General features: G+C 29.9%; 1 protein-coding gene across 2 annotated transcripts in view; it reads right to left on the bottom strand.

Moving 5' to 3' along the window:
- The window catches only part of bchs (WD repeat and FYVE domain containing 3 bchs), a 196,540-nt gene that overhangs the window by 103,188 nt on the left and 67,696 nt on the right, over positions 1–25,656 (bottom strand). For both annotated transcript variants that reach the window (XM_085827196.1, XM_085827197.1), the window contains 10 exons: positions 18,467–18,695; positions 14,076–14,212; positions 12,229–12,340; positions 9,324–9,514; positions 7,649–7,801; positions 7,253–7,326; positions 4,264–4,425; positions 2,953–3,050; positions 2,578–2,686; positions 558–775 (listed from right to left, as the gene is read on the bottom strand). In XM_085827196.1, the coding sequence (XP_085683322.1) occupies positions 558–775; positions 2,578–2,686; positions 2,953–3,050; positions 4,264–4,425; positions 7,253–7,326; positions 7,649–7,801; positions 9,324–9,514; positions 12,229–12,340; positions 14,076–14,212; positions 18,467–18,695 (1,483 nt within the window). The remainder of the gene's footprint in view (positions 1–557; positions 776–2,577; positions 2,687–2,952; positions 3,051–4,263; positions 4,426–7,252; positions 7,327–7,648; positions 7,802–9,323; positions 9,515–12,228; positions 12,341–14,075; positions 14,213–18,466; positions 18,696–25,656) is intronic.

Below are 25,656 nucleotides of genomic sequence, written 5' to 3'. Positions count from 1 at the left end.
ATGCATACATAATGCACTACATAATATTATTAATATGTCACTCTGTATAGAAATTGGATTAATTATTAAATGCATAGCTTGATGATTAATTTGCTGTTTTATATAACTAAATGTAATTTGAAAATAGTTATATCATTTTATAAATCCCATTTCAGAGATTATAAATTTTTTCGATTTCAATGAATTTCAGTTCTTTTAATACTTTATATATAATCACTGTGTAAACTCTGAAACCATTACTACTTCTAAGTTTAAAAAATAAATAACCAGATTTAAATTTGCTACATTAATTTTTATTCACAGTTTTTGCATATTGCTATAAATACAGATAATGATAACAATTACAATGTAAAAAAATTACACATGATGGTATATCAAACAAAAAATAAAATCAAAATATGGATAAAATTTTTATTATACAGATATTTTGATTTTAAATTTAATAGTTCAATAGCTAAAGAAGAAAACAATGGAAATCCATTTCAAATCATTAAAAAACAGTAATAAACATAGAGATTTTAAAATACTCTCATGATCATAGCATAAAAGTAGCTAACCGAGAACAATATCCATCCTACTATTGAGTACAGCATCTGTCTCAGCAAGCCAACCACCATTCACTGAAGATTCCCTGAATAACTGCAAAAGATGCTGATGACTTAATAACACAGCTAGAATTTTAAGACCCCAGATTACTGTTGTCTGATGTAAGTGCTCTTGAAGAAACAGAAGAACCCAATCATAACCCAAACATTTAATCAGTGCTTCACAGAATCTAGAAATATAATTACATTATTAAATCTTACATGCTCTCTCTCTGATAAATATATATGTGTGCATGCACTCAGATTACATATGCAAAATATGAATAATACATTACTATAATTAAATAATTCACAAAGAATCTATGAACAAAATTTAATAAAAATCTATTACCATTACAACTTAATTTGTAGCCCATGAAGGAATTATAACTGTCCACTGAAGATCTGCTTTGAAATGCAGATAGTAAGTCTGCCCAAATTTTTCAAGGGCTAGTACTACTTTTTTCGAAAACAGAAATCTATCCATGGCAGAGGAGGAAAAAGCAAACAGAATTATAATTTAATAACATAGCAGTCTCTAATCTGAATCACTGCCAAACTAGACTGAGTTTTAAAACTTTAATTAACTTTAAAGTTCATGCTATATATGTCTCCTAACTGAAGTTATTTCTCACAATTGTCTAGTTGTAAGAACTATCAGTTTCTTTTTAATGCAGGAAATATAAAAAATCAGCTGTGCCTTACAAAGATTCGAACCTAAACTCTTATGTTTGCTAGCTGGATGTACTAACTGCTTATACCACCACAAGAGCACACAAAATGGATTGCAAAATTCCTTAGATTCCTCTCTACTCAAAATGTGACTGGGAAAGGGCATGATATTTATTCGACCAAATCTAGGTGGTCACAACCTATGACCCACTATATCACCATATTTTTCACGTGCCACTATAGTGACTATTCACTTTTTAGTGGGAAAAATATGAGAAATTGACTGTGACTTCTGGGATTGGAACTTCAGATCTTCCAACTGCCAGCTGGATATGCTATCTTATACCATGTCAGCACTTATGATGGAATGCAATAATTATATTCTTCTCTCTAACTTCAAGGATTATTGAGAAGAAGAAAAAGAATCAGCTCACCCAAACCTGGTGGTGACGAAATAAGTATCCACTATATTTTAGTTTAGGTGCTAATGTAGAAACTTTAAGAAACATGAAAAGTCAACTATGCCCTCACTGTAATTTAAACTAAAGATCTTCCATTTGCTAGATGGAGGTACAAATCATTTACACATGACAGCATGCATGTAGGAATGTGACAGGCAGCTATGGAAGATGCTAAAAATTCACATAGAATGCTTCTTGAATAATTCTGCAAGATGAGAAATGCATATGTTATTCACGAGACATATGTTTCTTTACAGAAAATAGTGTAAGAATGCAGTGAGCTACCACACTATAAAATATTCAAATATATATGTGGAGCTCACAGGACGTTTTAGCAATATCAGTGACCCTGTGCTATGTCAGCAAATCTATCCCTCATAATTTTATCTCATTCAGACCATTCTCTTGTTTGTATGAATCATTCTATTACTTTAGATGCTCCTACAAAAGTGTCAGTTGGTCACTTATGTAAAGCAGGTCAACTGTGACAAAGATTTTTTCCCCCTTCATCATCTTGTTCAAAGACAAGGAGAATTCAGCGATTTTTATTTTTTTGTATAAATATATACACTGTGTTTTACTTTGTATTACGAATGGGTCTATACCATGAAAGAAAATAAGAGAGCAAAATAATTTCAAATCTAATATTTATAAAACAAAAACAAATTTCACAACTACATAAAAGTGGCCATACTATTTGAACAGTTCACGAAATACACACACATATATATGTACATATTTATATATTGCTAGTCATTTCCTTTTTTAATTCAACTTACATAAAGAATACATACACTGATTTTATACATAATTATAAACTGAATATATATAAAGAATATAACATTAACAAACAGTATTACTGATAATTAGCAGCTCCTCCTTTTGCAAGCAGAGAGCAGAATAAACCAAGGCAGTGGTTTCTTAACAAAATATTCTGATTATTTTTGGCTTCAACAAATTCCTTGTTTTCTGAGAAATTAAAAAAGAAAAAATAATACAAGTAACTTCAACATAATTGCTACAAATACATATTAAATAATTTCATTTGTCTTTGGAATGCAGTTTCATCTTTACAGTCAGTTACAATATATAAACCAATAGGATTACTCTCCAAACCCTGCATGTTATACAGCCATCTGGGTTAATAAAAAAGTGCAAAAATTTTACTAATAATTTTAGTTTTAGCAATTCTACAGAAAAAAAAAAAAAAAAAAAAAAAAAAAACTAAAGCATACCAGAATTAGTCAAAGCATCATTTATATTTCCTTTTAGATCAATCTCTTTTTCTTTTATTGATGATACTGGAATTGTGGCAGCTATAAACTGCCCTAAACTAAAAAAATAAAAAAGCAACACAAATTTCATTACTTCAAAATTTAATTTTCTACTCTTATAATACATTTAAGTACTTTAATAAAAAACTGCAAGGGGGAGATGGATTAAAACATCTATTAGGTGATAATTTTTTATTTTATTTTAGAACAAATAAATTTAATATTTGCAGAGTTGATTTACTATGTTACTAAAAGTGTATAGCACATGAGCATTATGACACTCTATAAATTAAATAACAATTGGCAGGTAATAAAATAATAGCTGCTAAATATCATAATCTTGCTACAGAAAATGAGGGAAAAAATTCTTAGGACAAAATCAAATTTACTTTGTAGGGTTTTTCTTAATTTGCATAACAAATTTATTTTAAGTTTTCCTGTTCTCAACTTCTCAAACTTCCCCTCACATTCTCTCACCAGGATGTAAATTTAAAGTTAAGTGAAGTGCTATTTAAATGTGTAATTATCTCAGTTTATTCACAGCGTGTTTCGCTAGCCTAGCCCATGTTTCGTTGTTATTTCCCGGTCACTCTAGTAAGCCTCTTGGCCTTATCAGTTTAGTATCATGCCGGTTAGATTTCTGCGAGTCCATCTTTTAGGAGTAATTTTGAAGTGCGTTCTTGCACTCATTTATTTTTTCACATTTTGTTTTGTATTCTAGTCTGCGTTTAGTTATCGCCGCAAGTGAACGGTGTTTTGTAACGCATGAAGTCCGTGCTTTCTGTTAATTTAGTATGAGTTAATAAAGGGTTATTTTGCTTCTGTGCTGGTATTTAATTCATGCCTGTGTGAGAATTCGCCAGGTTCATTGTAAGATCTAAGCTAGTGCATGTGGACAAGTAGAGATAGATCTTACAACTTAACTTGCTACAGTACTAACTGAAACACCTTTTAACTCTTTATGCCCTTACTTGTACTTTTTGAAAAAGAATTTAGAATATTTTCATTACACTTCTTTATGCATAAGAAACACCTCACATTAGATTTACAAAATTGATATAAGCTTTTCATTTTTTTAAAACTAAAACTAGGGCCATAAAAATTACATTGGGACATAATTGAGCAATTTTACTAACAGGACTTAAAAAGTCCCATACAGAAATAAAGAGTTAAGCTAGTAATAGATCTTAAAAACTAATTATTAGTGTATTTAAAATATAAATTAATATCAAATAATAAATTCAAGAAGGTATCTTAAATTATGCTGCTTACCATCTAATATCTCCATTTCTGTTTGTATCCTGTAACAAAATGCAAAGCAGTCGGCACAAAATGCGGCAAGTTGCTGAAGATAACTGAAGCTGCTTAAGGACATGGAGCAGACGATTCACCATATTTAATTCACGAAGGATTTTTAGATTAGATTTATGCTCACTAGAGAAAATACAGTTTTACAATAATTAAATTTCTTCCAATAGACAAATTATATTTGCACTGTACAGTCAATTGATCAAATAAGGGAAGAAAAATCATACTTAAAACTTTTCAAATTTAAGAGATCTTAAAAAAAAAAAAAAAAAAAAAAAAAAAAAAAAAAACCAAATACAAGGAACAGACAACTTTTAACATGAAAATGCTTTTCAAAAGCATACTGCGTGTGTGTGGAAAGACTGGTTGGCACTTTTTTCACTATCTGGGTCACATTTTTTGGCAGTAAGAATTTTTTTGGTGGTAAAACACCTAGAGTAAGAATGATATTTTGGTAACCTTTATCTTATGTTGAATGAATATTCATCTAAAAAATCCAACTATTACTGAACCTTTGGTCATGCTGCCTGTTTTGCATTCACTTTTCAAGCATTTTTATTTTCTGATAATGATGCCAACAATCCAGTGTTTGGATAATGATCTTCTAATATTGTTTTTTTTTTTCTTTCTCCACAGCCACACAAAATACAAAAAAATACAAGTTTTATGAGCATTTTTTTCATATTTTATCTTTCTGCAGCACACAATTCCTATGAAGTAAATCCAACTTTAGCTCATCATGTGTGTGTCACACAACTAATTAAATAAAATAATAATAAAAAAACTACCATCAAGAAAACGTGACTTAGGATAACAAATAAGCATAAAATACTAATTTATTTATTTTTATAATGTTTTAAGGATTTTTTGGGGATGCATTAAGATGAATGTTCATCAGCTAATTTAAAATGTTTATTAATTATACATCTGAAGACATAATAATTTTCCTTAACACAAAATTCTCTCCATATTTCATTTCTATATTATGCTACAATTTCTTATTATTAAGTACAATTGTTTATTAATGGTATAACATTAAATCCTGAAAAATCACTTTATTAACTTTTAAGTACTAATCAATTACAATGTTTTCCTTTACATTTTAATTGCAGCAATTCTCGGTTTAACTTTATGACTATACTTCTGATGCAATATCAGATATCTAATTACATCAAACAAGAAATATCATACAGACAAAAGGCTCATTTAGCTTCCAAAGATATCATGACTTATTATAGCATAAATAAAGCTTTCAATTCATCATAACATAAAATGATGTTAAGCTACATTTATGATTAACTACCAAAGCGTAAATGAAATAACAATGAAGAGAACATTTTCACCCTGGTTACTAACCTCTTAATGCACTCAACCGAATTAACTCAGCTACACAAATTAAATTATTTTCATGTGCCCCAGTAAATACATTTAAGAATTTTTTAAGATATGGATACAGAGGCTGTTCACATATTTTTTACACAATTTTCATTGTAATTACAGAAATATTCTACCAAAAATGTTTATGTTTTAAATGTTTTATTTGATAACTGTTATTTTTTATTACTTTTATACACCATAATTTCCAAGACAATAATAAAAAAAAAAAGCCTTTTGCAGCATTGGAAGAGGTATTTTATCTCATTGCTCTTGAACAGCTTTCCAAAGTCTAAGAAGGTTGCAGGTCGATGTTTGGATAACCCACTTTTTATAAGTCTAAAAGTACAAAAATATATTGGTGATAGATCATGAGATTTAGTAAGGATGAGAGAAAGGTACAGCCTTGATACCCATTTCTTGTTCCATTTTTTATAAGAAATTAACAATAGATTTTGACATGTTGCTACTTGCATTGTCTTAATGCAGTTCTACTGATTGATCACAATGTGTGTAAAGAGAAGGTATTTCATATTTAAAAACTGGGCCTAAAATACATTTTTTGATAAGTGGAGTTGGCCTTAACATTTTTCTACACTCTATCTTTAATTTGCCATCATGTAAAAAACCAGAAACACTCATAAACCCTTTAGCAAAACTTTCTTTGGATTCCTTGAACCCTGTTTTAAGATTTTTTTCTATTGTTTGATGATAAAAATGGATCTCTTTTCATTGCAATTATTTAAGTACACCCAAGATTCATCTACTGCGACAACACTTTTGTATTTTTGTCCGGATAAATGCTTTTCATAAAGAACTCTGCAGTGTGTTCTGCGATATGTCATGGAGAAAGATGATGCACATTATTTTTCACCCTTTTAAGATTCAAATCAGCATTAATCACTGTGTTTACAGTTGAAACACAGAATTTTATTGATTTTGCAACTGCTCCTTGACTTGGTGGATTTTCCTTTAACATTAAAGGTCTCACATTTGCAACAATTGAAACATTTCATTTTTTCCTTGGATACATATTTGAACAATTTTCCCACTTGAAGCTAAATTTTGACGTTTTTTCCTTTTGTTGTTGACAACATTACCTATCGTATCTTTAGATACAAAAATACTATGGCTTTCACAATGTTTTTTAATAACAAGATACGAATAATTTTCTTTGGAAGGAAGAGAATCATAGCCTTCCATCCATCATCCATTGTTTCTTTAAAAGCGGCATTTTGCATGAAAACAAAACTATCAAGTAGCAGATGATAATTTATAGCTGCAGTTAAAAATTTTTTAAAAAGAAAATCATCTAAAAAATGTGTGCACAGCCTCTGTTCAACAAAATATATCTACTAAAGCTTTGAGCTAAAAAGTAAATAAATGTAATAAAAAAAAAATTAAAACAGAGTTTAAATAAAGAATAAAAAAAACTAAATGGAAACAAAAACACTTTGTTAATTTTTATTGGTGTATTAAGGGGTTAATTACATCTTATTCAGTAATTTAATCATGGACATGAATATAAATTAGAAGTCAGAAGTTTAATAACATAGCAAGAAACATATGTTACTGCTACCTAGATTCAGCAACCAGCTCACAGAAATGTTCATACAATGACTTTTGGAGATCCCCAGGTGAATCTTGCCAAACCTGGAAAAAAAAAAAAAAAAAAAAAAAAAAAAAAATAATAATAATAATAATAAATACTCTCCTGTAATAAAACTTCAATATTTTATTAAATAATTTCATTTGTCTTTGGAATATAGTTTCATCTTTACATTCAGTTAAAATATACAAATCAATAGGATTACTCTCCAAAACCTGCATCATATACAGCTATCTGAGTTAATAAAAAAATTCAGCAATGGGCATTTTGAAAATATTAAGAACTTAAAACAAGTCTAAAGAAAATGAAAGTAAAAAATGAAACTGAAACTCACATAAAGCAGAACACATTTTAAATAATTCTTACTTCAAGATCGCATAATAGATCTTCAAAAGCTGAGATATTTGGTATGGATGTGTTTTCTCTTCCACTGTCTACAGTTCCAACCAAAGAGAAAGTTAGATGAAGTATATGGCTATTTAATAAACTTCTTTTCTTCTTGAATAACATTGCTAATGTCTGTAAAGAACATGATTTATGTTAGACGGTAAATACGTTCAAGACAACACACTTTGACTATAACTGTTTTTGTAATACAGAAGAAATTATTGAGTTCTAATGTAATGTATAACCTATAGATGTTAAAAAACATACATTACAGGAAAATGTTTTTTGCAACAGAACAAAAACTAAAAGTAACAAATAAAAGGGGGAACAAATGATTCTGAATTAAAAATGTAATATATGGATGACATTAGAAACATATGTCATTAATTATAATATATTTCAATGCATTTTAACTTCTACCCCATTACCTTATTAAATAATAAAATAAACATTTAACATTGAAATATGATTATTGCTTTTAAATTAACCAGTTCATTAAGCAATTATATATTCATAACTTCAAAATAAAGAGATGTTAGATTTTGCTGAATGGCAACAATCTGATAACTGGGTCATGAGAAGTGCCAAGGATAAATTAAATGTAAGCTTTGTGCAGCAATTACACTTGACAAAGTGAGTGAATGTTATGTACATGATAATGTAATGCTCCAAAATTTTGGAAATACTCTGACAAAAATAGTTCGAATTCCAAAATTATGAAAAGTGTTAAGAAAATTTTTAATGCCAAAACTAAATTTAAGGGCACTGTAGCTCTAAGAGTGCAATTCACTTATGATCTACAAGCTACTGTGAATCAACAGATCATCAACACATGGTAGTGCAGTAAATTTACAGATTTTAAAATGACATTACACATTGTTACCTGTTAAAAAGTTACCTAGTTATCACAGTATTAGAGTGTTACCGCCATTGTGGGTCAATCACTGAAACACCTGTATGAGGCAGTTTAATTAATTTAGATAGCTAAAAATTAATCATAACTCATACATACGGGTGATTGGTTCTGGTGTCTACTGTGACTATTAGTAACCTACTTAGGGTCAACAAATGAGGCACTGCAGTAAATTTATTTACATTTTAAAATATATAACTCTATTGTCTGTCAGAGCTGTTGGTCACCACGAATAAAAATAAATGTGAAAGGCTGACGGTCATTGGCAATCAGCACATATGTTACCAGTATTTGAAGTGCAGTAAATTTGGGTAGATTTTAAAATTAAACAGAGGCCTACCGGTGCTTCTAAAGCTGCTGGTCACTGCTTTACGTTGGTGTAAAGCAGTGCTGCAGTAAATTCTTTAATTGAAATGAAAATGAAGCAGATCAGTCCACATTAAAGCCACTGGTCACAGACAAGCTACAGATTAAATCTAATTCAAGGTCAAAATATAGGCCATGATAAAGCAGTGGAAGTAAATTTTAACAAGTTCAGAAAATAAAATTTAATCAAATAATAGTGGTCCTCTTTGGAGCAAATGATTGCCAGTAGTAGCCTATGGTTACTAGGAGTCAACCTCTAAGTCATGGGGGCAGCGACAGAAATTGGGATAATTTTTAAAAATTGATTTGAACTGAAAGACAACATTGACTGCATGGACTAAAAAGTTATCTGATGAAGATATGCAAAATTAATACCTGATATCTTTTCATTCTATCCATCTCCTGCTGCGCTGCTCTGTTACTTTTGACAACACATACTAAAGCTTTAACAGCAGCATATAGACCTTCAACATCTTTTGCCATTGCCACAAGACCAAGAAGGGTAGCTGTGCCTCCAACATTATCAATAGTCAAGGACACAGGATGAGGAACAAATGTTCTAGCACCTAGTAAAGTCATAATGAACATCAGTATGAAGAATTACACAGAATACACTTCAGTATTAAAAAGAAAATACGATTCAGAAACAAATCAAAAACATACTTATTCCATAGCAGCAATTTTCACTCTTCCTTTTTTGTAAAAAAATTTATGGATACTAGTCATACTACAGGAAAAACTAAATTATCAAGATTTGCAAAGATTTTGCTATATAAAAGTAAGAATTAAAACTGTATTCAAAATTTAATTATTTAAATGTGTTATTTTTAAAATTAATAGTCATCATGGATTTCATGAATTATTTTTTAAATTTAGGCTTTTACTTATTATCACACTTGTTACTGAAATAAGCTGTCTTTGAAAAAGATGACTCTAAAATGTCATTTCACAATTTCGTTCAGATTTTTTTTTTTGGAAACTTATGCTCATATTTATAAGAAAGTGAATAATAATAAAAATAACAACAGTGGAAGACCAAGGATATAGATAATGGGCAGTTTAAATCTTTCACCATTTGAAAACTACAACTGTGTTACATTAAAATTACGTTGTTTTGAGTAATAACCTGTTTATAATTAAACAATGGCTAATCCTTATTTTCAAACAAATAAGGATTCACCATCATTTTATTACTCAGAAAGTTTAATCACAGACTTTTGATTGTAATTAATAACTTTTGATTAACACAAGTTTTCATATTATGGCAACATCTAGCGTGATATCGTTTAGCAAATACATGGAAAATTTTTACTTTTATACTTGTCGTTAGTAAAGAAAATTCCAAATAATAGGTTACTTTTTCCCCCTACTAAATTATCTTTTTAAAAAAAGCGAGTTTTGTAATCCACAAAATTAGGCTTGAAAAAAATTATCAAAATTACATAATTTACCTAGGTGAAAACATATGTAAAATATAAATGAATATTAACACACCCATATAGAAATTCCATTACTTATAAAAGTTTTTTTTCATACTTTATTAATTTCTACAAATGGCAGTTCAAAACCCTTACAAATAAAATCACAATTGTTGATGCTAAAAATATTATTTTTCAGAAAATTGATTATAAAGCTGTCTTCGGAAATGTGCAAATGGCCCAAAAAATTAATAATATTGCTGATAATTTAGATGACATAAAGGTGAACTTTGTTGTTTCCCTAATTTGACTATAAAAAATATTTTCCTTATTGACTTTTCCCCCATATGGAACTATAATTTTTTAAAAAAACGTTTTATATATCTTAAGCAAAAAAAAAAAAAAAAAAAAAAAAAAAAAAAAAAGCATAGCTCAGACATTTGCATTATGAAAAACCTATCTTAGCCAATTAATTTTTTAACAGTCAGCTGTTGAAGATATGCTTACTCACAAAACTGTTTTTAGCTATCATATATAATTGCTGATGCCATTCCTTATGTGAAAATACTCATACATTATTCAGACTCCTTACTTTGCTATACTTAACTAAAATTCTATTCAACAATTTGATGTTAATGATATTAAAAATACTTTGAAGAGATCTGCAGTTTATCTGGAAAAGCTGCAACAGAAATTATACAAAATAAAGCAATGCAAGAAAGCAAAAATCCCGACAAGTTCCTTCCTGCCTATATAAACACAGTCTGTCTATGATAAGCAGTATGTAACCCTGAAGTTATGGGTATTGAATGGGCTTATTTGCACAAACCTGTTACTGAAAAGTATAAAATATTGCAACAAACATCTAGAAAATATGCTTTACCAAAGTCAACTCCATTTTAGTGGATCAAATGATTTAAAGATGATCATATTCAATTTTCAAAGCAAAGCGGTTTTAGTGCTGATGGAATGAAACATGTTATGATAAACACAACCCATGTCATTGTTCACAACAAATACTTCCATGTAAGAGTTGATGGATTGGTACAGATGGTACAGTTTCTCATAATAGTGCATTTACCATTCTGTTTGATCAACAGCACAGAACACAAAACAGGTCAAATGGCTGCCAAGACTATTAATTCTAGAATAGAAGCAAGTGAAGGTAAATATATGTCAAGAACTTCCTAGTCTGCTACGAAATTATTGAAAGGAATATATTTAAAATTCATCATTCCTGCTGATGAGAGCTGGCTACAACAATGCCCTCGTAAAAGCAAACATGCAAGCATAATATTTAAATCATACAGCAGGAAAAGTAACGGTGATTTTTTTTTTCTTTGATCATCACGGAAATGTTTAGCAACATGAAATGCCTGATCACAGAATTGCTGCTTGGCAGTATTATGAGTTAGTTTTCTGAAGAAAATGACCTGAGCTGCAAACATATGGTTGGCACTCACATTGGGTTAATGCCTGCGCTCACATTTCTCCACAATGTTCTTCAATACTTAGCTTTAAAACAGATTCAATGTGTTTTGCATCCCCCATAGAGCTCAAACTTAGCTCTGTGTAAATATTATCCAAAATTAAAAGTCCAAGCCCATCAATGTGATTTATCAATGGCCATTTTGAGTTTTAAAGATGATGTCTGCCAGCACATGCTGTAATACACACACTGGGCGAAGAGTACAGTAATCAATGGAGACTTTTGAAAAAAAGTCTGTATCATATTATGTCTAATATATTTCAAGATTAATAAATGTATCTTTGTTATTTTTGGCAACCTTCATATAATATCATAATGCTCTCATTTAATTAATAGAGGGGAAAAACAGAAAAATACATTTTGGTATCCTTACCAAGATATCCTACAAGAATTCCACCCAAGCACCGAGCTGGTCCACTAAGATGTCCTCCAGAATTATGAAGAATTTGAATAGGAGTGGCACTTTCATGTGTAGACATACCAAGCTATGAAAAAGAAATGAATCAACAGATGTACTTCAACCAAACATTTTTATTTACATATTAAGCATAAAACTCATAAATATGAGATCAAATTTCACATCTTCCCTTATAATCTTCCAGTATTATTTTAATCATTTACATAGTATGTTGTCTTCATGAAAAGGTATTTTTTAGTATTTCTTAATGAATACGGCATTTTAAATCTGAATATTTATCTTGATCTTCTTTACCTCTAAAGTTTTAAAGAAAAAATTCATGATCTATAATTAACTTCAGATCAGTTTTTCTCTTCCAAAACTCATTGAATAAAATTACATAGTTCTAATAACTAAAATGTTCCAAAATGCATTTCAAACATGTTTTAAAGTATACTATTAAAATAGGTATATTATTGGGAGTATAAATAACTTTTTGCATGTCTGACAAAAATTTTGGCAACAGTAAGTTATGGTTAAAATTATCTGAAGTAAAACGTCATATCGTAAGGTTGGACATCTGCTAACAAGAAAACCTTAAAATAGTAGCGATTTCGTATCAGGATTATATATATATATATATATATATATGTTGTGCTAAAATGTCAAGTTTCAAGGTGAATGAGCATCATTTGCAGGAACTTTTGATTTACTTCTTTAATTTGAAGAAATTTGGAGTTGAGGCACATCTGCTGCTTGTAGAAGTATATGATGAGGCTGCCATAAGTGAGAGAAGTTGTAAACAGTTTGAAAAGTTTAAGAAGGTGAATTTGGCATCAAAGACAAAGAATGCAGTAGAAAGATGAAAGTATATGCAGATTTGAAATTGGAAGCATTATTGGATGAAGATTTGTGCCAAATGCAAGTAGCAGTTGCACTTACATTAGACGTGATTCAACAAGTAATTTCACATCGTTTAAAACTATTGAGAATGATTCAAAAATTCAAAAGCAAGGAAATTGGGTTCCACATGTACTGAACCCAAGAAAATGTTGACAATCAATTTTTTACATGTTAAATGCTTCTTGCCAGGCAAAAATGAAAGGATTTTTTGCATCATATAGTCACTGATGATGAAAAATGGATCCACTATGAAAACTCAAAGAAGAAAAAACCATGGGAATTAACTTGGCCATGCTTCAACATCGACAGCTAAGCCAAATATTCATGTAGGAGGGAAATCAAGTTCTGCACATGGAAAATCTACAATTGAGCTGCCAATAATCTGCTGCCTGGGTTTGAATTCTGAAGAACACATGGCTATAATTGTCCATCCCTTCACAGATGGTAATAGTGGCCCACCTACTACATGCTTTCCACAATAAAGAGACCAAGCCTAAAGCGGCTAAAGTATCTGCTGGTTGCTGGGGGCGACACTAATGTGTTCTTGCTTTGATTCTTTCTCTTTACTTCTTTTAACCATAACTCAGGTAGAAGGCTTTTCAGACCCTTCAATGCTATGTGATTCCGAATCATCTTTGTGCTCCTTATATATCCTGTAAGTTTGTCGCATTGGTAATGAATCACCCTGTATATATCTACAATAGACTTTTTTATCAATTAATTGGACGGCACTATGAGTGTGATCAATCAACACATTTCAGGTTTAAATTTTGAAATTTATTTATTTCACATCAGGATGCTTTGGCAATAACTAACAAATGCTATGGTTTTTATTGTCATGTATTTAAAAGGTACACACTTTGATTACTTGGCAAATAATTCACAAATAACATTTTCAGTCATTCTTACAAAATACATACCGTTTTGGCTATGGATTTACAATCTGCTTTGCTGTAGCCCCTTCGAATCTTGTTCAGTGTCATACTTGACACAGCAGCAGCATTTATGCCAAATACAATCTTCTCTTCAGCTACAAGAGGTTGATGCACATCCCCACCTATAAGAGTTTCATCTTGAAAATCAAGTACTTTTTTTTATATTTTAACTATTATTATCTTTAAACATTTGACTTAAGACAATTAATGTACTCCTCATCAATAAACTTTCAAGGATTATTATTTTAACTTTAATAAATATTAATAACAATTAGTTTAAAAAACTTTTATAGAAGATACAAATATTTTTAAATCTCTGTTTATCTTTGCTGCACTCAGAGAATGCTTTAGTATTCTTGAAAAATTAAAAAATTAAATTTTATAGGAGACACAGATACTATTTTAAAACCTCTGCTTATCTTTTCTATACTTAGATAATGTATTAGCACTTAAAAAGTACTTTATGGAATAAAAGAACTAGTTTAGTTTCTTTAATTTTCCACCAGTAAATGACCTTTTCATCAGATGTTTTGATACACATAAAATAAATAAATATTTAAATGAGTTTGGAAAATTGTTATGCACTTTCTTATTTACATACTAAGAAATACTTTAAAGATTAAATGACAGCACACCTCCTTTCAAAAAAGAAAATACAGCTAAAAGTTTTAAAAATTACAGTCAATTAACATTTTGAATAAAACTATGCAACCACATTTTAAAATTTATCAAGCATTCTATCTGCCCTTAAAAATTTACTAAATACATAAAATAATAAAACAACATACGTATTCATTTTTAATTTTTGGAATTAAAAAAAAAATTTTTTTTTAGCTCGAAATCAAGGGTACATAACATTTTGAATAAAACTATGCAACCACATTTAAAAATTTATCAAGCATTCTATCTGCCCTTAAAAATTTACTAAATACATAAAATAATAAAACAACATACGTATTCATTTTTAATTTTTGGAATTAAAAAAAAAAAAAATTAGCTCGAAATCAAGGATACAGCCATTTAGTATGTAAAATTACAAATAATTTTTTTTTTGGTATTAGAAATGTGTTATTTTAAATTTTTTTGATATATTTCTTTTGAGCATTCCAGCCCAGAAATATCATGGGCACACGAAATAGAAGGTGATACCACCTCACCCAGTGATTGCGAAAGGGAAGGGGTTAATGTCTTTCATTAACTTCCAAGAGCATGTTGTGAATATGAGAATTATAAATGGAATTGAAAAATCACTTCAGAAATATGAATACATTAAAGAAACAGTTTTTTATCCTAATTTGCATCTATTATTAAAAAAAATATTTTCCTGTTTGTTACCATACAAATTCGGTTAAGATATAAATATGTTTACTGCAATTTACTACAATTATTCAGCTGACAGCATTTCAGCTTTAAAAATAGCAAATAGACATTTTTTTCCTATTTAATCACATAAAATTCTGAAAGCATAGAAAAAGAATTTTTGCACGTATATGTATATATAAACACAACCTGTTGTTAACTCTAAGAATTTATTCAAAATTCTCTATTTTGTGCTAAAGACTCAAGCATTGTTAATCATAATAGGATAAAACTTTTTGTGAAATTGAACAACTTGTCCAAAGATTCACAAAAATTTTAATTTACGTGAATTAAACTGGAATTTCAGAGCTATGAAAATGCTACACTATAATACCTGTTTTAAAGTTTTACTGGCAATAATATAAACCATAAAACACTATGAAAAAAACCCAGATAGTCAAATGGAATTTATGTCAGATTAGTCATGTCAAATCAGATAACTGAACTGGAACTTGAATAATAAAACTTTATGAGAATTTCTTGTTTCAAACTCAATATATGGAGTTATTTGGGGCTACAGAAATATTGTTTTATCATCAATATTTGCTGAATGAAAATGGTGCACTATGGTGCTGAATGAAAAAGGTGCACTAACTTTTTGAGAAATAACATGCCAAAATGCTTCAATGTGTGTTTTCAATTCAACTGTAAGATAAGCAATGACATCTGCCAAGTTATTTGTTTTCCTAGCATGCCCCACATATCTTAAACTAGAAAGATGTCTTGCAGATATGCAGAATAGTAAAAAAGCAGTCTTCTGTACATTAAATAAAAATCTTGGATATTTCAGGAAATATATGGATATGCACTATGGTGTTGAAATGTAGTTATTATAAGAATTCTGAAGGAATATTACATTTAAAATAGCTCTTTGCAATAGAATTTGCATCCATAAGCATCTCAAACTATGATATTACCCATGGGACTCGCATAATATTAAAAATATATGCTAAATAGAACCATATATCACAGCTTTTAAACCTCATAATTGGTATTGGTGAATTGTCCAACATAAGTGGTAATTTTGCAAGAGAAGAATCTAAACCTTCTCACTCCAATAATGTATTCTTATTGCAGTTATTCATCATATGTTCTTGAAATATAGCTTCTGATGTGATATGGTAGTATAAAGTACAAGAAATGTACACTAGACCCACTGCTATACTATCAGCTATAAATTTGGAGGGGAAAAAGTCTTTTAAATGAAGTCTATAAAAGTTACTGCTTTTTGGCAATTTTTTGAAATTTTTTAACCATTTCATATTAAAAAATGCATTTGTTAAAAGGTCCTGAAATTTTCATAAACTATAAAATATACTCTTCACCCTATTTTTTAAAAAAAAGCATGATAAAAAATAAATTAACTAAATAATTTTCAGATTTTTTTTTTTTTCTTTTTTAAGACTATGCTACATTATAACCTTTAGCAGATGGAAACGTCCTGCTCTTCTTTGAGCATCACGATTTACCTTGCAAGGATTTGATGTCGTTACAGGCCACATTATTTCCTTTCTGTATAAATTTCTTTAATGTTAATTTTATTAATTTTCTTATAAGTGCATAAATATATTATTATTAATACAATTTTCATAGCATTTCATTTTAAAAGATGATTTTAAGTTTATTATAAGTACATTATTTTCTTTTTTAAAATTTTAAAATTCAGACATTCCAGAATGAACTTGCAACAAATTTTTGAAATTTTCTGAGGTTACAAAACAAACTCTTTGCTCTCTTTTAAAACAACAACAATCATAAAAAATACTAAATATTAATAAATCTGCTTTCAAATTCTCTGCACTACAGGTAATTAAAACAGTTACACCAGGAAGGAAAGATACAGCAGAATCTTATTTATTATGCAGTATTATGGGAGGAAGACAAAATTAAATTTGCATGTGGTTTGGGGTACATAATGTGCAGAATGCACAGAGATGCCTCCTTTAGCAACAACAATAGATGTAACATGGCAGAACAACAAGTCAAAATGAGCTTGAATGTCATATATGGGCACTTCATTCCATATGCAGCTTCAATTCCATGTCAGAGTTCATGAATAATAGTGGCCCGAGATTCGTGGTATGCCAGTCTCTAACATGCATTATTTTGTTGAAAAATGGTGTCACGCAAGCCTCAAAGATAGGGAAAATCCATGGGCTTTACACGCTAGAAATGTAATCACAACTGTTCACATGATAGGTTATGTAAAGTAACCAGGATAACAGGACCCCACCCATACCAGCATGCAAATGAAGCTGCCGTATGCAGAACTGTGATTGGTCTAAAAAGATGAGATGGTGAAAGTCCTGCGTCCAGTGCTTTCATTCACTGCATCCATAAACTTTCTCTACTGGGAATCAATTTCTCAATAAGGGAAGGTGCAACAATTGTCACTGTGCTGAAAAAGTCATCATGGCCATGGCCATTGTTATCTGAGTGGGCATTTGTCATCCTGCATACAAGTCAAGTTCCTGACTCAGGGTATGTGACGTAAAACATCTGGGTCTGCATAACATTCAATACGGCTCTCCTGGACTCATCAAATTCATGTTTGACTGACAGTTATGGAATCCTGAGCAACATGAGCAGCAATGTCAAAGGATAATAAACTGCAGTTCTGATAAGCCGTGTTCCTGCCACTCTCGAATTCCGACATGTGCTACTAGGATTTTGCCCTTCTTACACGAGGTGTAACAAATAACAATATTCAAATGCATTTTCCAGAGGAGGAAACTTGCTGTGCAGTCTTCCCACTTATATGAAATGTAGATGGTGTTACTCATACTTGCTTTGAACCTCTGTGCTGAAATACCAAACATTTGCATATTTCAGCAAGTAGTACTTTTTATGAAATTTTGACATTTCTTGCATGCTGCCTTCATTGTACAGCAATTTTAATGGCCTACAGTGTACTTGCAAATAGTAAGATAATACATCAAATTTTGCATAAACATATAATTTTATTTATTATAATATATTGGAAATTTTGAAGCTATACTGGGATATAATTTACATACCTGATAAAGTAGGAGCTTGAAAGCTTCCAGTATAACAAGGCCCTAGTTGATATAGCATGGCAACAGCAACTGGAGAAAAGACTTCCTCTACTAGATGGCATGGACCTTGCTTCCATAGCAGCCTCGACTTCCGACGAAATTGAGGAGGAGTTCCAATATAACCAAAAACAGATGTTGCCACTGTTAAATTGGCAGCACCACCACCAGGATTCTGGGAGATGTAATGGAGCTAAAAAAGTATAAACTATTGTTAAGTATGAATAATTTTAAAAAAAAATAAAGCACCAAAAATTGATTTATTTTCATGCGCATTTCTGAATTTATCCTTCAATATGATTAAAACTAACACAGGATCAGGAAAGTTAATTTTTTTTAAAAGATGGCAAAGGTTTGAAATTTTTGAAACACTGAACAGTTGAAATTTTCAATCTGGTCGAAGTAGCAGATTTTTTGTAAGAATTATGTTAATTTTATTAACAGTTAAATTTTAAGTTCCTTTCCTGTCGATTCTTAAATTCAACTTACTACTTCTGGCCAGAATGTACTTTTAGAATCACATTTGAATACATAATAAGGAAGAGCGGTATTTAAACCGCGGTCTAGGTGCAGAGTTCTTTGGTCTTAGTGAGAGAGTTACCAAGTATCCTGTCTGCACATGTCCACCTTTTTAGGCTACTCTCTCGTAAGCTATTATTACGCTCGGCCGTACATTAGGCCCTTGACAGCTTCACAGTCTATTAGCGTTAAGGAGCCAACTCTGATAGAATCTTGATAGCTTCGGCTATATCTCTTTAGTTTAGATTAGTGTTAGTTTAATTCTTAGTCTCTTAAGTTCAAGCCCAAGTGTCGGCTTTTATTGTACACTCCAAAACGGAGTTCTGTTAAATCTTATTTCAATAATAAAGGGTTATTTACCCTTCCATCTTGTTGTTTCCTGTCACACAAACTCAAGCGATTATTCACTTACCAGTTCTTAAGATTCTTCACATTCAACAGTAACTCAGCATTTCAAAGTGAGGAACTCTATATCTTATATATCTAATTGCATCATATTACTCAATATGATAAGAAAAGCTTAGTTACTGAATAGCATGCACTTAAACAGTATATTTTCCCAACAGTTTCTATCTATCTAAACAGTATGTCTTACCAACAGTTTATATCTATCTATCTTACTGTCTGATCACAACACAGGCACCATTAGCACACATGTGGATGAACAGTTTTGACCAATTTATTTAAGAAATAAGGTAGATGGGTGCCATAAAATACTCCAAGACCCATATTACCCATCAATGGAACTGTTTTCTACTGAAGAGTCTTGCTGCATGAGTCAAAGCATTTGGTGAAGAGAGAGCTAAGTTTGTGCTGTAACAATATTTGAAAACTGAGGAAAATACTGGCAATTTTTTCAATAGTTATATTATAATAAAACTCACAACAGATAAGTTGATTTATTGCATTTTTAGGAAAACAAGGTTTGATTTAGTTTATTTGAATATAGCAAAGTATTCAAGGGCTACCTGCTTAAAGAATGATAGCCTTGGTACAGGATTTTCTAAGGGCAACTGGCACTCCCTATTACACATGAGGAATATCATGAAATGTCCATGCAGCCAGCCCATTGGTCTCGCAATGGAATCCATGTTGAACTACCAGTGTTCAGCGACTTCGGCCACCGGTGGGCCTTTAGCAAAATAAGAAATTCACAAATAATTTCCCCTTAATGAAGATAATCAATTAATTTTAGATAGATATCTATCAATCTCAAGTACTTTGTTATTGTAACTACTCATAGCTTTGGAAGAAATAATTTTCAGTCAATTTATTTTGTGTTTGTATTAAAATTTGAATAAAAAATATTATATTTTTTAAAGTTCTATTGTTACTTATAGTCTTCCAATTTAGATTTTTAATGGCTCAGTTTTTAGCTAAAAATTAAAATGAATTTAAAGGGGTCTCGTACACCTTAAAAACCCTCAAAATCTCTGAATATGATACTGTTGTAAGAATTGGGATAGCTTATTTATTTTTAAAGCAATTACTTCCAGTTTTTTTACAGCTGACTACATAGCACAGCTGCTTTGTGAATTAGTAAGCAAATAGTTTGTGTTGCCACAAATATTTTTATAATTTAATCTTCTTTGTGAGGTAATTTTTTATATGTTCACGTAATACTCCCACCTTGCACGCACAATTTAAAATATTCTGTTATATATTTTAATTTCATAGTTAATATATAGCTTGTATAGTATTTAAAGACTACTGTGAACCAAAAATCTTAAGAATTTCATGTTAAATTCTCATTTTATTTAGAACTCAATTTATACAATGCATTTTAATAAAAAAATTTAATATTTCCATGCACAAAATTTTTGACTATTAAAATATTCAATATATTTTTGGTTCAGTTAGATGATAATACTCATATCAAGAAGTCCATCAAATTTCAAGTGTGTACCAAGAACCGTTTTTAAAATATCATGCGCGCAACAGTGAAAATTCATGTTTTGAGATAATCAAGTTTTAATGTAAATATTTTTTTAAAAAGCTTTTCTTGTTATGAAATGAATAAAATGCTTATTTTCTGAGTGATATTGTAATATTATACAATTTCCAATAGTTGGTATAAGCATAATTAATGTAAAATAAGCTACATTCATCAAAGTATAACATATCAACTAAAAATGATTTGAAACTTCTACGCAATCAATGATACAACTAAAATTTTTCTTACAAATTGGAACTTACTTATAGGCAAATGTTTCAGGTAAAGTTCTCTGTAATGTATTATTGTATATCAAACATATAAATCATTTAATAGTTCTTCCACAGGGTAACTTTAGCATACTTTAAATGCTATGTATACAACTGCGAAAAAATGTATTTTAAGAAAATCGAGTTTTGATGTAAATACTTCAGTATACAACTTTCTAATAATAAAGTGCATAGTATATTTATTTTCAAAATGATATATTTAAAAAGTATAAATCCTAATAAATTGCATAAGCTTTTGTCAATATGAAACACATTAAAATTACCATACTATATACAATACCATGACAGAATGATAGCCGTGTATTAAAATACATGTAACATATTTGCACAAATAATTTATTTTTACATAACCACTTCAGTTAAATACTTTCAAGCATTTAAGCATATGATATGTATCATATTATGCAATATTATTTAAACATAGGTGGGAAAAAACCCTTTACGACTTATTTGAAATTGTATGGTAAACTGCTACATTCATCGAAGTATAACATATCGACTAAGAATGATACAACTAAAACTTCCTTACAAATTAGGATTTACTTATAGCCAAATGTCTTAGCTAAAGTTCTCTGTAACATATTACTGTATATCAAACATATAAAACATTTAATAGTTCTTCCACAGGGTAACTTTATCATACTTTAAATGCTATGTATACAACTGCGAAAAACCGTATTTTAAGAAATTTGAGTTTTAATGCAAATACTTCAGTATATAACTTTCTAATAACAAAGTGCATAGTATATTTATTTTCAAAATATATTTAAAAAGTATAAATCCTAATAAATTGCATCAGCTTTTGTTAGTATGAAACACGTTAAATTTACCTTACTATATACATTACCATGACAGAATGATAGCCGTATATTAAAATACATGTAGCATATTTGCACAAATAATTTATTTTTATATAACCACTTTAGTTAAATAAACTCAAGCATTTAAGCATATGATTTGTATTATATTGTATAATATATATTATTTAACATGGGTGAAAAAACTTTTTACGACTTACTTCAAATTGCACGCCAAACTGCTAAAATTTTATTTACAAATTAAAACCCACCAGCACAATAAACATCCCCATCATTTTTTATAGAGGCCTGCACTTCTGACATTTTTAGCTGCCTTTTAAGTTTACGCTGTTCTTTTGTTTCTGACAAGCATTTCTTTTCTGCGTTATCTATTTTCTTGTTATCAATTTGTAAAAATCCTTCAATAGAAAACTTACTTCTAAAAAGCTGTAGCTCATTCATTACAGAATGTCTACCAACAGACTCTTCGTTAAAAGCAATTACTGCTTCATTTACAGCAATTTGAACTATCCTACTACCAGCACCACATGTCTTTGGACAAAATTTCCAAATTAAAGAATTAAATGATTCATTATTATTTTGTGTTTTGCCGCCAAGGCAACGTCTCAATAACGAAGGTTGTGACAAATCTATAAAAACTGGCTTTATTGCCTCCATTACAGCGACTGGTACAGAATTTATATGCTTATAATCAGTTTTATTTTGCTTAGCTTTATTGTATTTGCACCATGTGGTTTCATTTGTAGGACAAAAGTCATGAATCGGCTTTTCATCACTCGATATTTTGTGGTAGTAAATTGCCCAAATGGCTTTTCTCATATCACTAACAGACTCATTATATTCTCTAATTGCATTACCATAATACGAAGTTATTTCATTTATTAACTTATCTGTTAGTCTCCCTTTCCCAGAAAGAGGTTTACCGTCATTTAATTTTACTTTTTTTCTTTCAAGTTTTAATTTGTGTAGCCTTGTTCCCATTCGTTTTTGAATATGCCCAACACACTCAATTTTTTCTATATTTAATGAACCATATGTGGTTTGGCGTCAGTTATACCTGCAAAAGTTTTTGCATCACCGTCACCAATATAAGATATATAGTTTACACCTCTTTTTTCCATGGAACGTGAAAAAATGTTTATCATTCCATTCACTTCCATTTTTCCTGAAGAACCAACATGATTCTTCAAACAGGCCTTGTGTTCACTTATGCCATTTCCTTGAAATGACTCGCAACCTTTGCAATATAAAGACAGTACTTCTGTATCGATTACTTTGTTGCTTTCTGACCCTATTACGGAACAGACTCCAACCAAAGACGTATGTCCTCGAGTCTTCCACGTACCGTCTCCACTTACAGTCACATTTAACGACGAATTTGAAAGAACTGCTTGTGTTTGCGCAGCTTTCTTCATTGATCTTTCCGCAGCATGTGTTGTCGCAGACAGAATATGCTTTACATGCATATTATAGGAACGATGTGCAATCACAGGAGGGAGATCCATAACGCAGCAGAATTTCTGCATAGCAGCTTTCCCTTGACCAAGAGTTCACATTGCATACGTAAATCTTCTGTTTAGCTCTGATATATTTTTTCGGACACCCAACATATTAGAGTTTCTGAAAGTTCTTTTACATGAACACTTTGAGCATAGTAACTCAAATTTTGAGCTTAAACCATGATGAAATAGTTCACTTAAATGAACATTACCTTTACAAATTTTACAACATAAATTATTTTCAATAAATTGAAATAGGATATCCAAATAAAATAGTCTATAACCACTAAAATTAGGCTCTAAATTATCTTTATCTCTTGGTGGCAAAACAGTGTCACTATTTAATTTTTTAAACGAAGAACTGACACCACACTTCTTATTCATTGTAACATTATGCTGATTTCCCTGGAACTTTCTTTTCTTTGGTCGAGTACCAGAAGATCTTTTATTTTTTACATCTTCCTCACAATTTTCCATAATTATCAGGTGATAAAAATACTAAACAAAAACTGCAATGTTATAATAAAAACACCTTCAAAAAAGTCAAAAGAAATTTAGAAATCGCAAAAGAGCTTGTAAACAATCACGCTTCACGCTAATCCAAAGCTGGAGTAAGATTTCAACACACAGCTTAGAAAAAACTCAAGCAAAAATACAAATTATAAAACGAGTTAAGTTGTGCAAAAAATGTTTACAAAAAATCCGTGTTGATAGCCCTTGAAACCCAAACAGACAGCCTCATTGCTGACGCCAGCCCTTTAAATCAACAAAATGGCGCCTGACTGATTTTTTATATTTGGTCATAGGGAAAAAACTACTGCAGTTATATCGTTGGGAGTGGTGTCAAAATAAGCAGAAAAAAATTAGCTTTAAAATGGACTAAAATTTGAAAAATCCCTTTTTTTGAGATTTTAAGGTGTATGAGACCCCTTAACAAACAAATATTTTATTTATTGTTACATTATACACATTCCCAACTAAAAGTGATGTCAAACTTCAGTTCATGCTTTAAAATGTAGGCCAAAAACATTACATTGTAATAATAAATGCTATTAAAAGGTAAACCTTGTCATTACTATATTCAAGTCTGACAGTTACAATTGAAATTGAATTTACTACTACTGAGATAAACTGGATCTCGGTCTAAAAGATACTGATATAATCAAATGAAGTTTACATTACTTGCCACAGATAAATAAAAGAAAAAAAAAAACTATCAAAGATAGGAAAAAGAAGACAAAAACAGATTAAAAAAATGATAAAAATATTTGCGAAATGTTCTTCTGTATTTATTTTTAATTCTTTAAATTCCTTATTTCAATCATTATTTTAATACAAAAATTACTGCAGAAGTGATTTTAGAAAATACATTTATTTGTTTGTTCATGTTTATTTTGTGTGTTAAAAGAAGTAGTAATCTTTGTATTAATGCTTTCTCAGGTATTTTTATAAATTATTTAGTGATTTAGTGTTGCAAAAGATCATGAAATAACACTGCAAGAACATTCTCTACATGCAACATTAAAATTAAATATTTTATATAATATGCATACGAAAAAAAAATGTTTCAAACTGATATAATATGCACAGTAATTAAATGACACATAATGTTTAGCAATTTTCATACAATAAGTCAAAATTCTGCAGCACAGCAATTCTATATAAGCTATATTGAAAGTAAGGATACATAGTTTTTTTATGACAATAATTTTGTTAATTTGTAGCTCATTGATTACATTCTGTAACCATTACCTTAATGTGACTAATGATAACATTCAAGACTTATTTCACACATGAGTAAAGTTTTGTAAATATTTGTGTTTATTTAAATTCTGTTTTATAAATTTTTTATTTACTTTATTTTTGTTTAGTTCTGACTTTATGATAATTTAATGTATTAATAAATTTTGATGCATTATGTTACAGATTTTTTTTAAATTCCAAATTGACTGACACTGAAACAAAAGTAAAATTGAAGACCACCACATCCGGGTAAAACTAAGATACTACACAGAGTTGATGACATTTCAAGAATTTTTTGTTACTGTGGCAAATCTATGTAAACTTCCAAAAAGAGTATTTCTGAAGTTATTTA

The sequence above is a fragment of the Stegodyphus dumicola genome, chromosome 11 (genome assembly GCF_044657685.1).
Source record: "Stegodyphus dumicola isolate Sdum_Otavi_A_Nest chromosome 11, ASM4465768v1".
Lineage (NCBI taxonomy): Eukaryota > Metazoa > Arthropoda > Arachnida > Araneae > Eresidae > Stegodyphus > Stegodyphus dumicola.
This window is presented reverse-complemented; position numbering and strand designations above follow the sequence as displayed.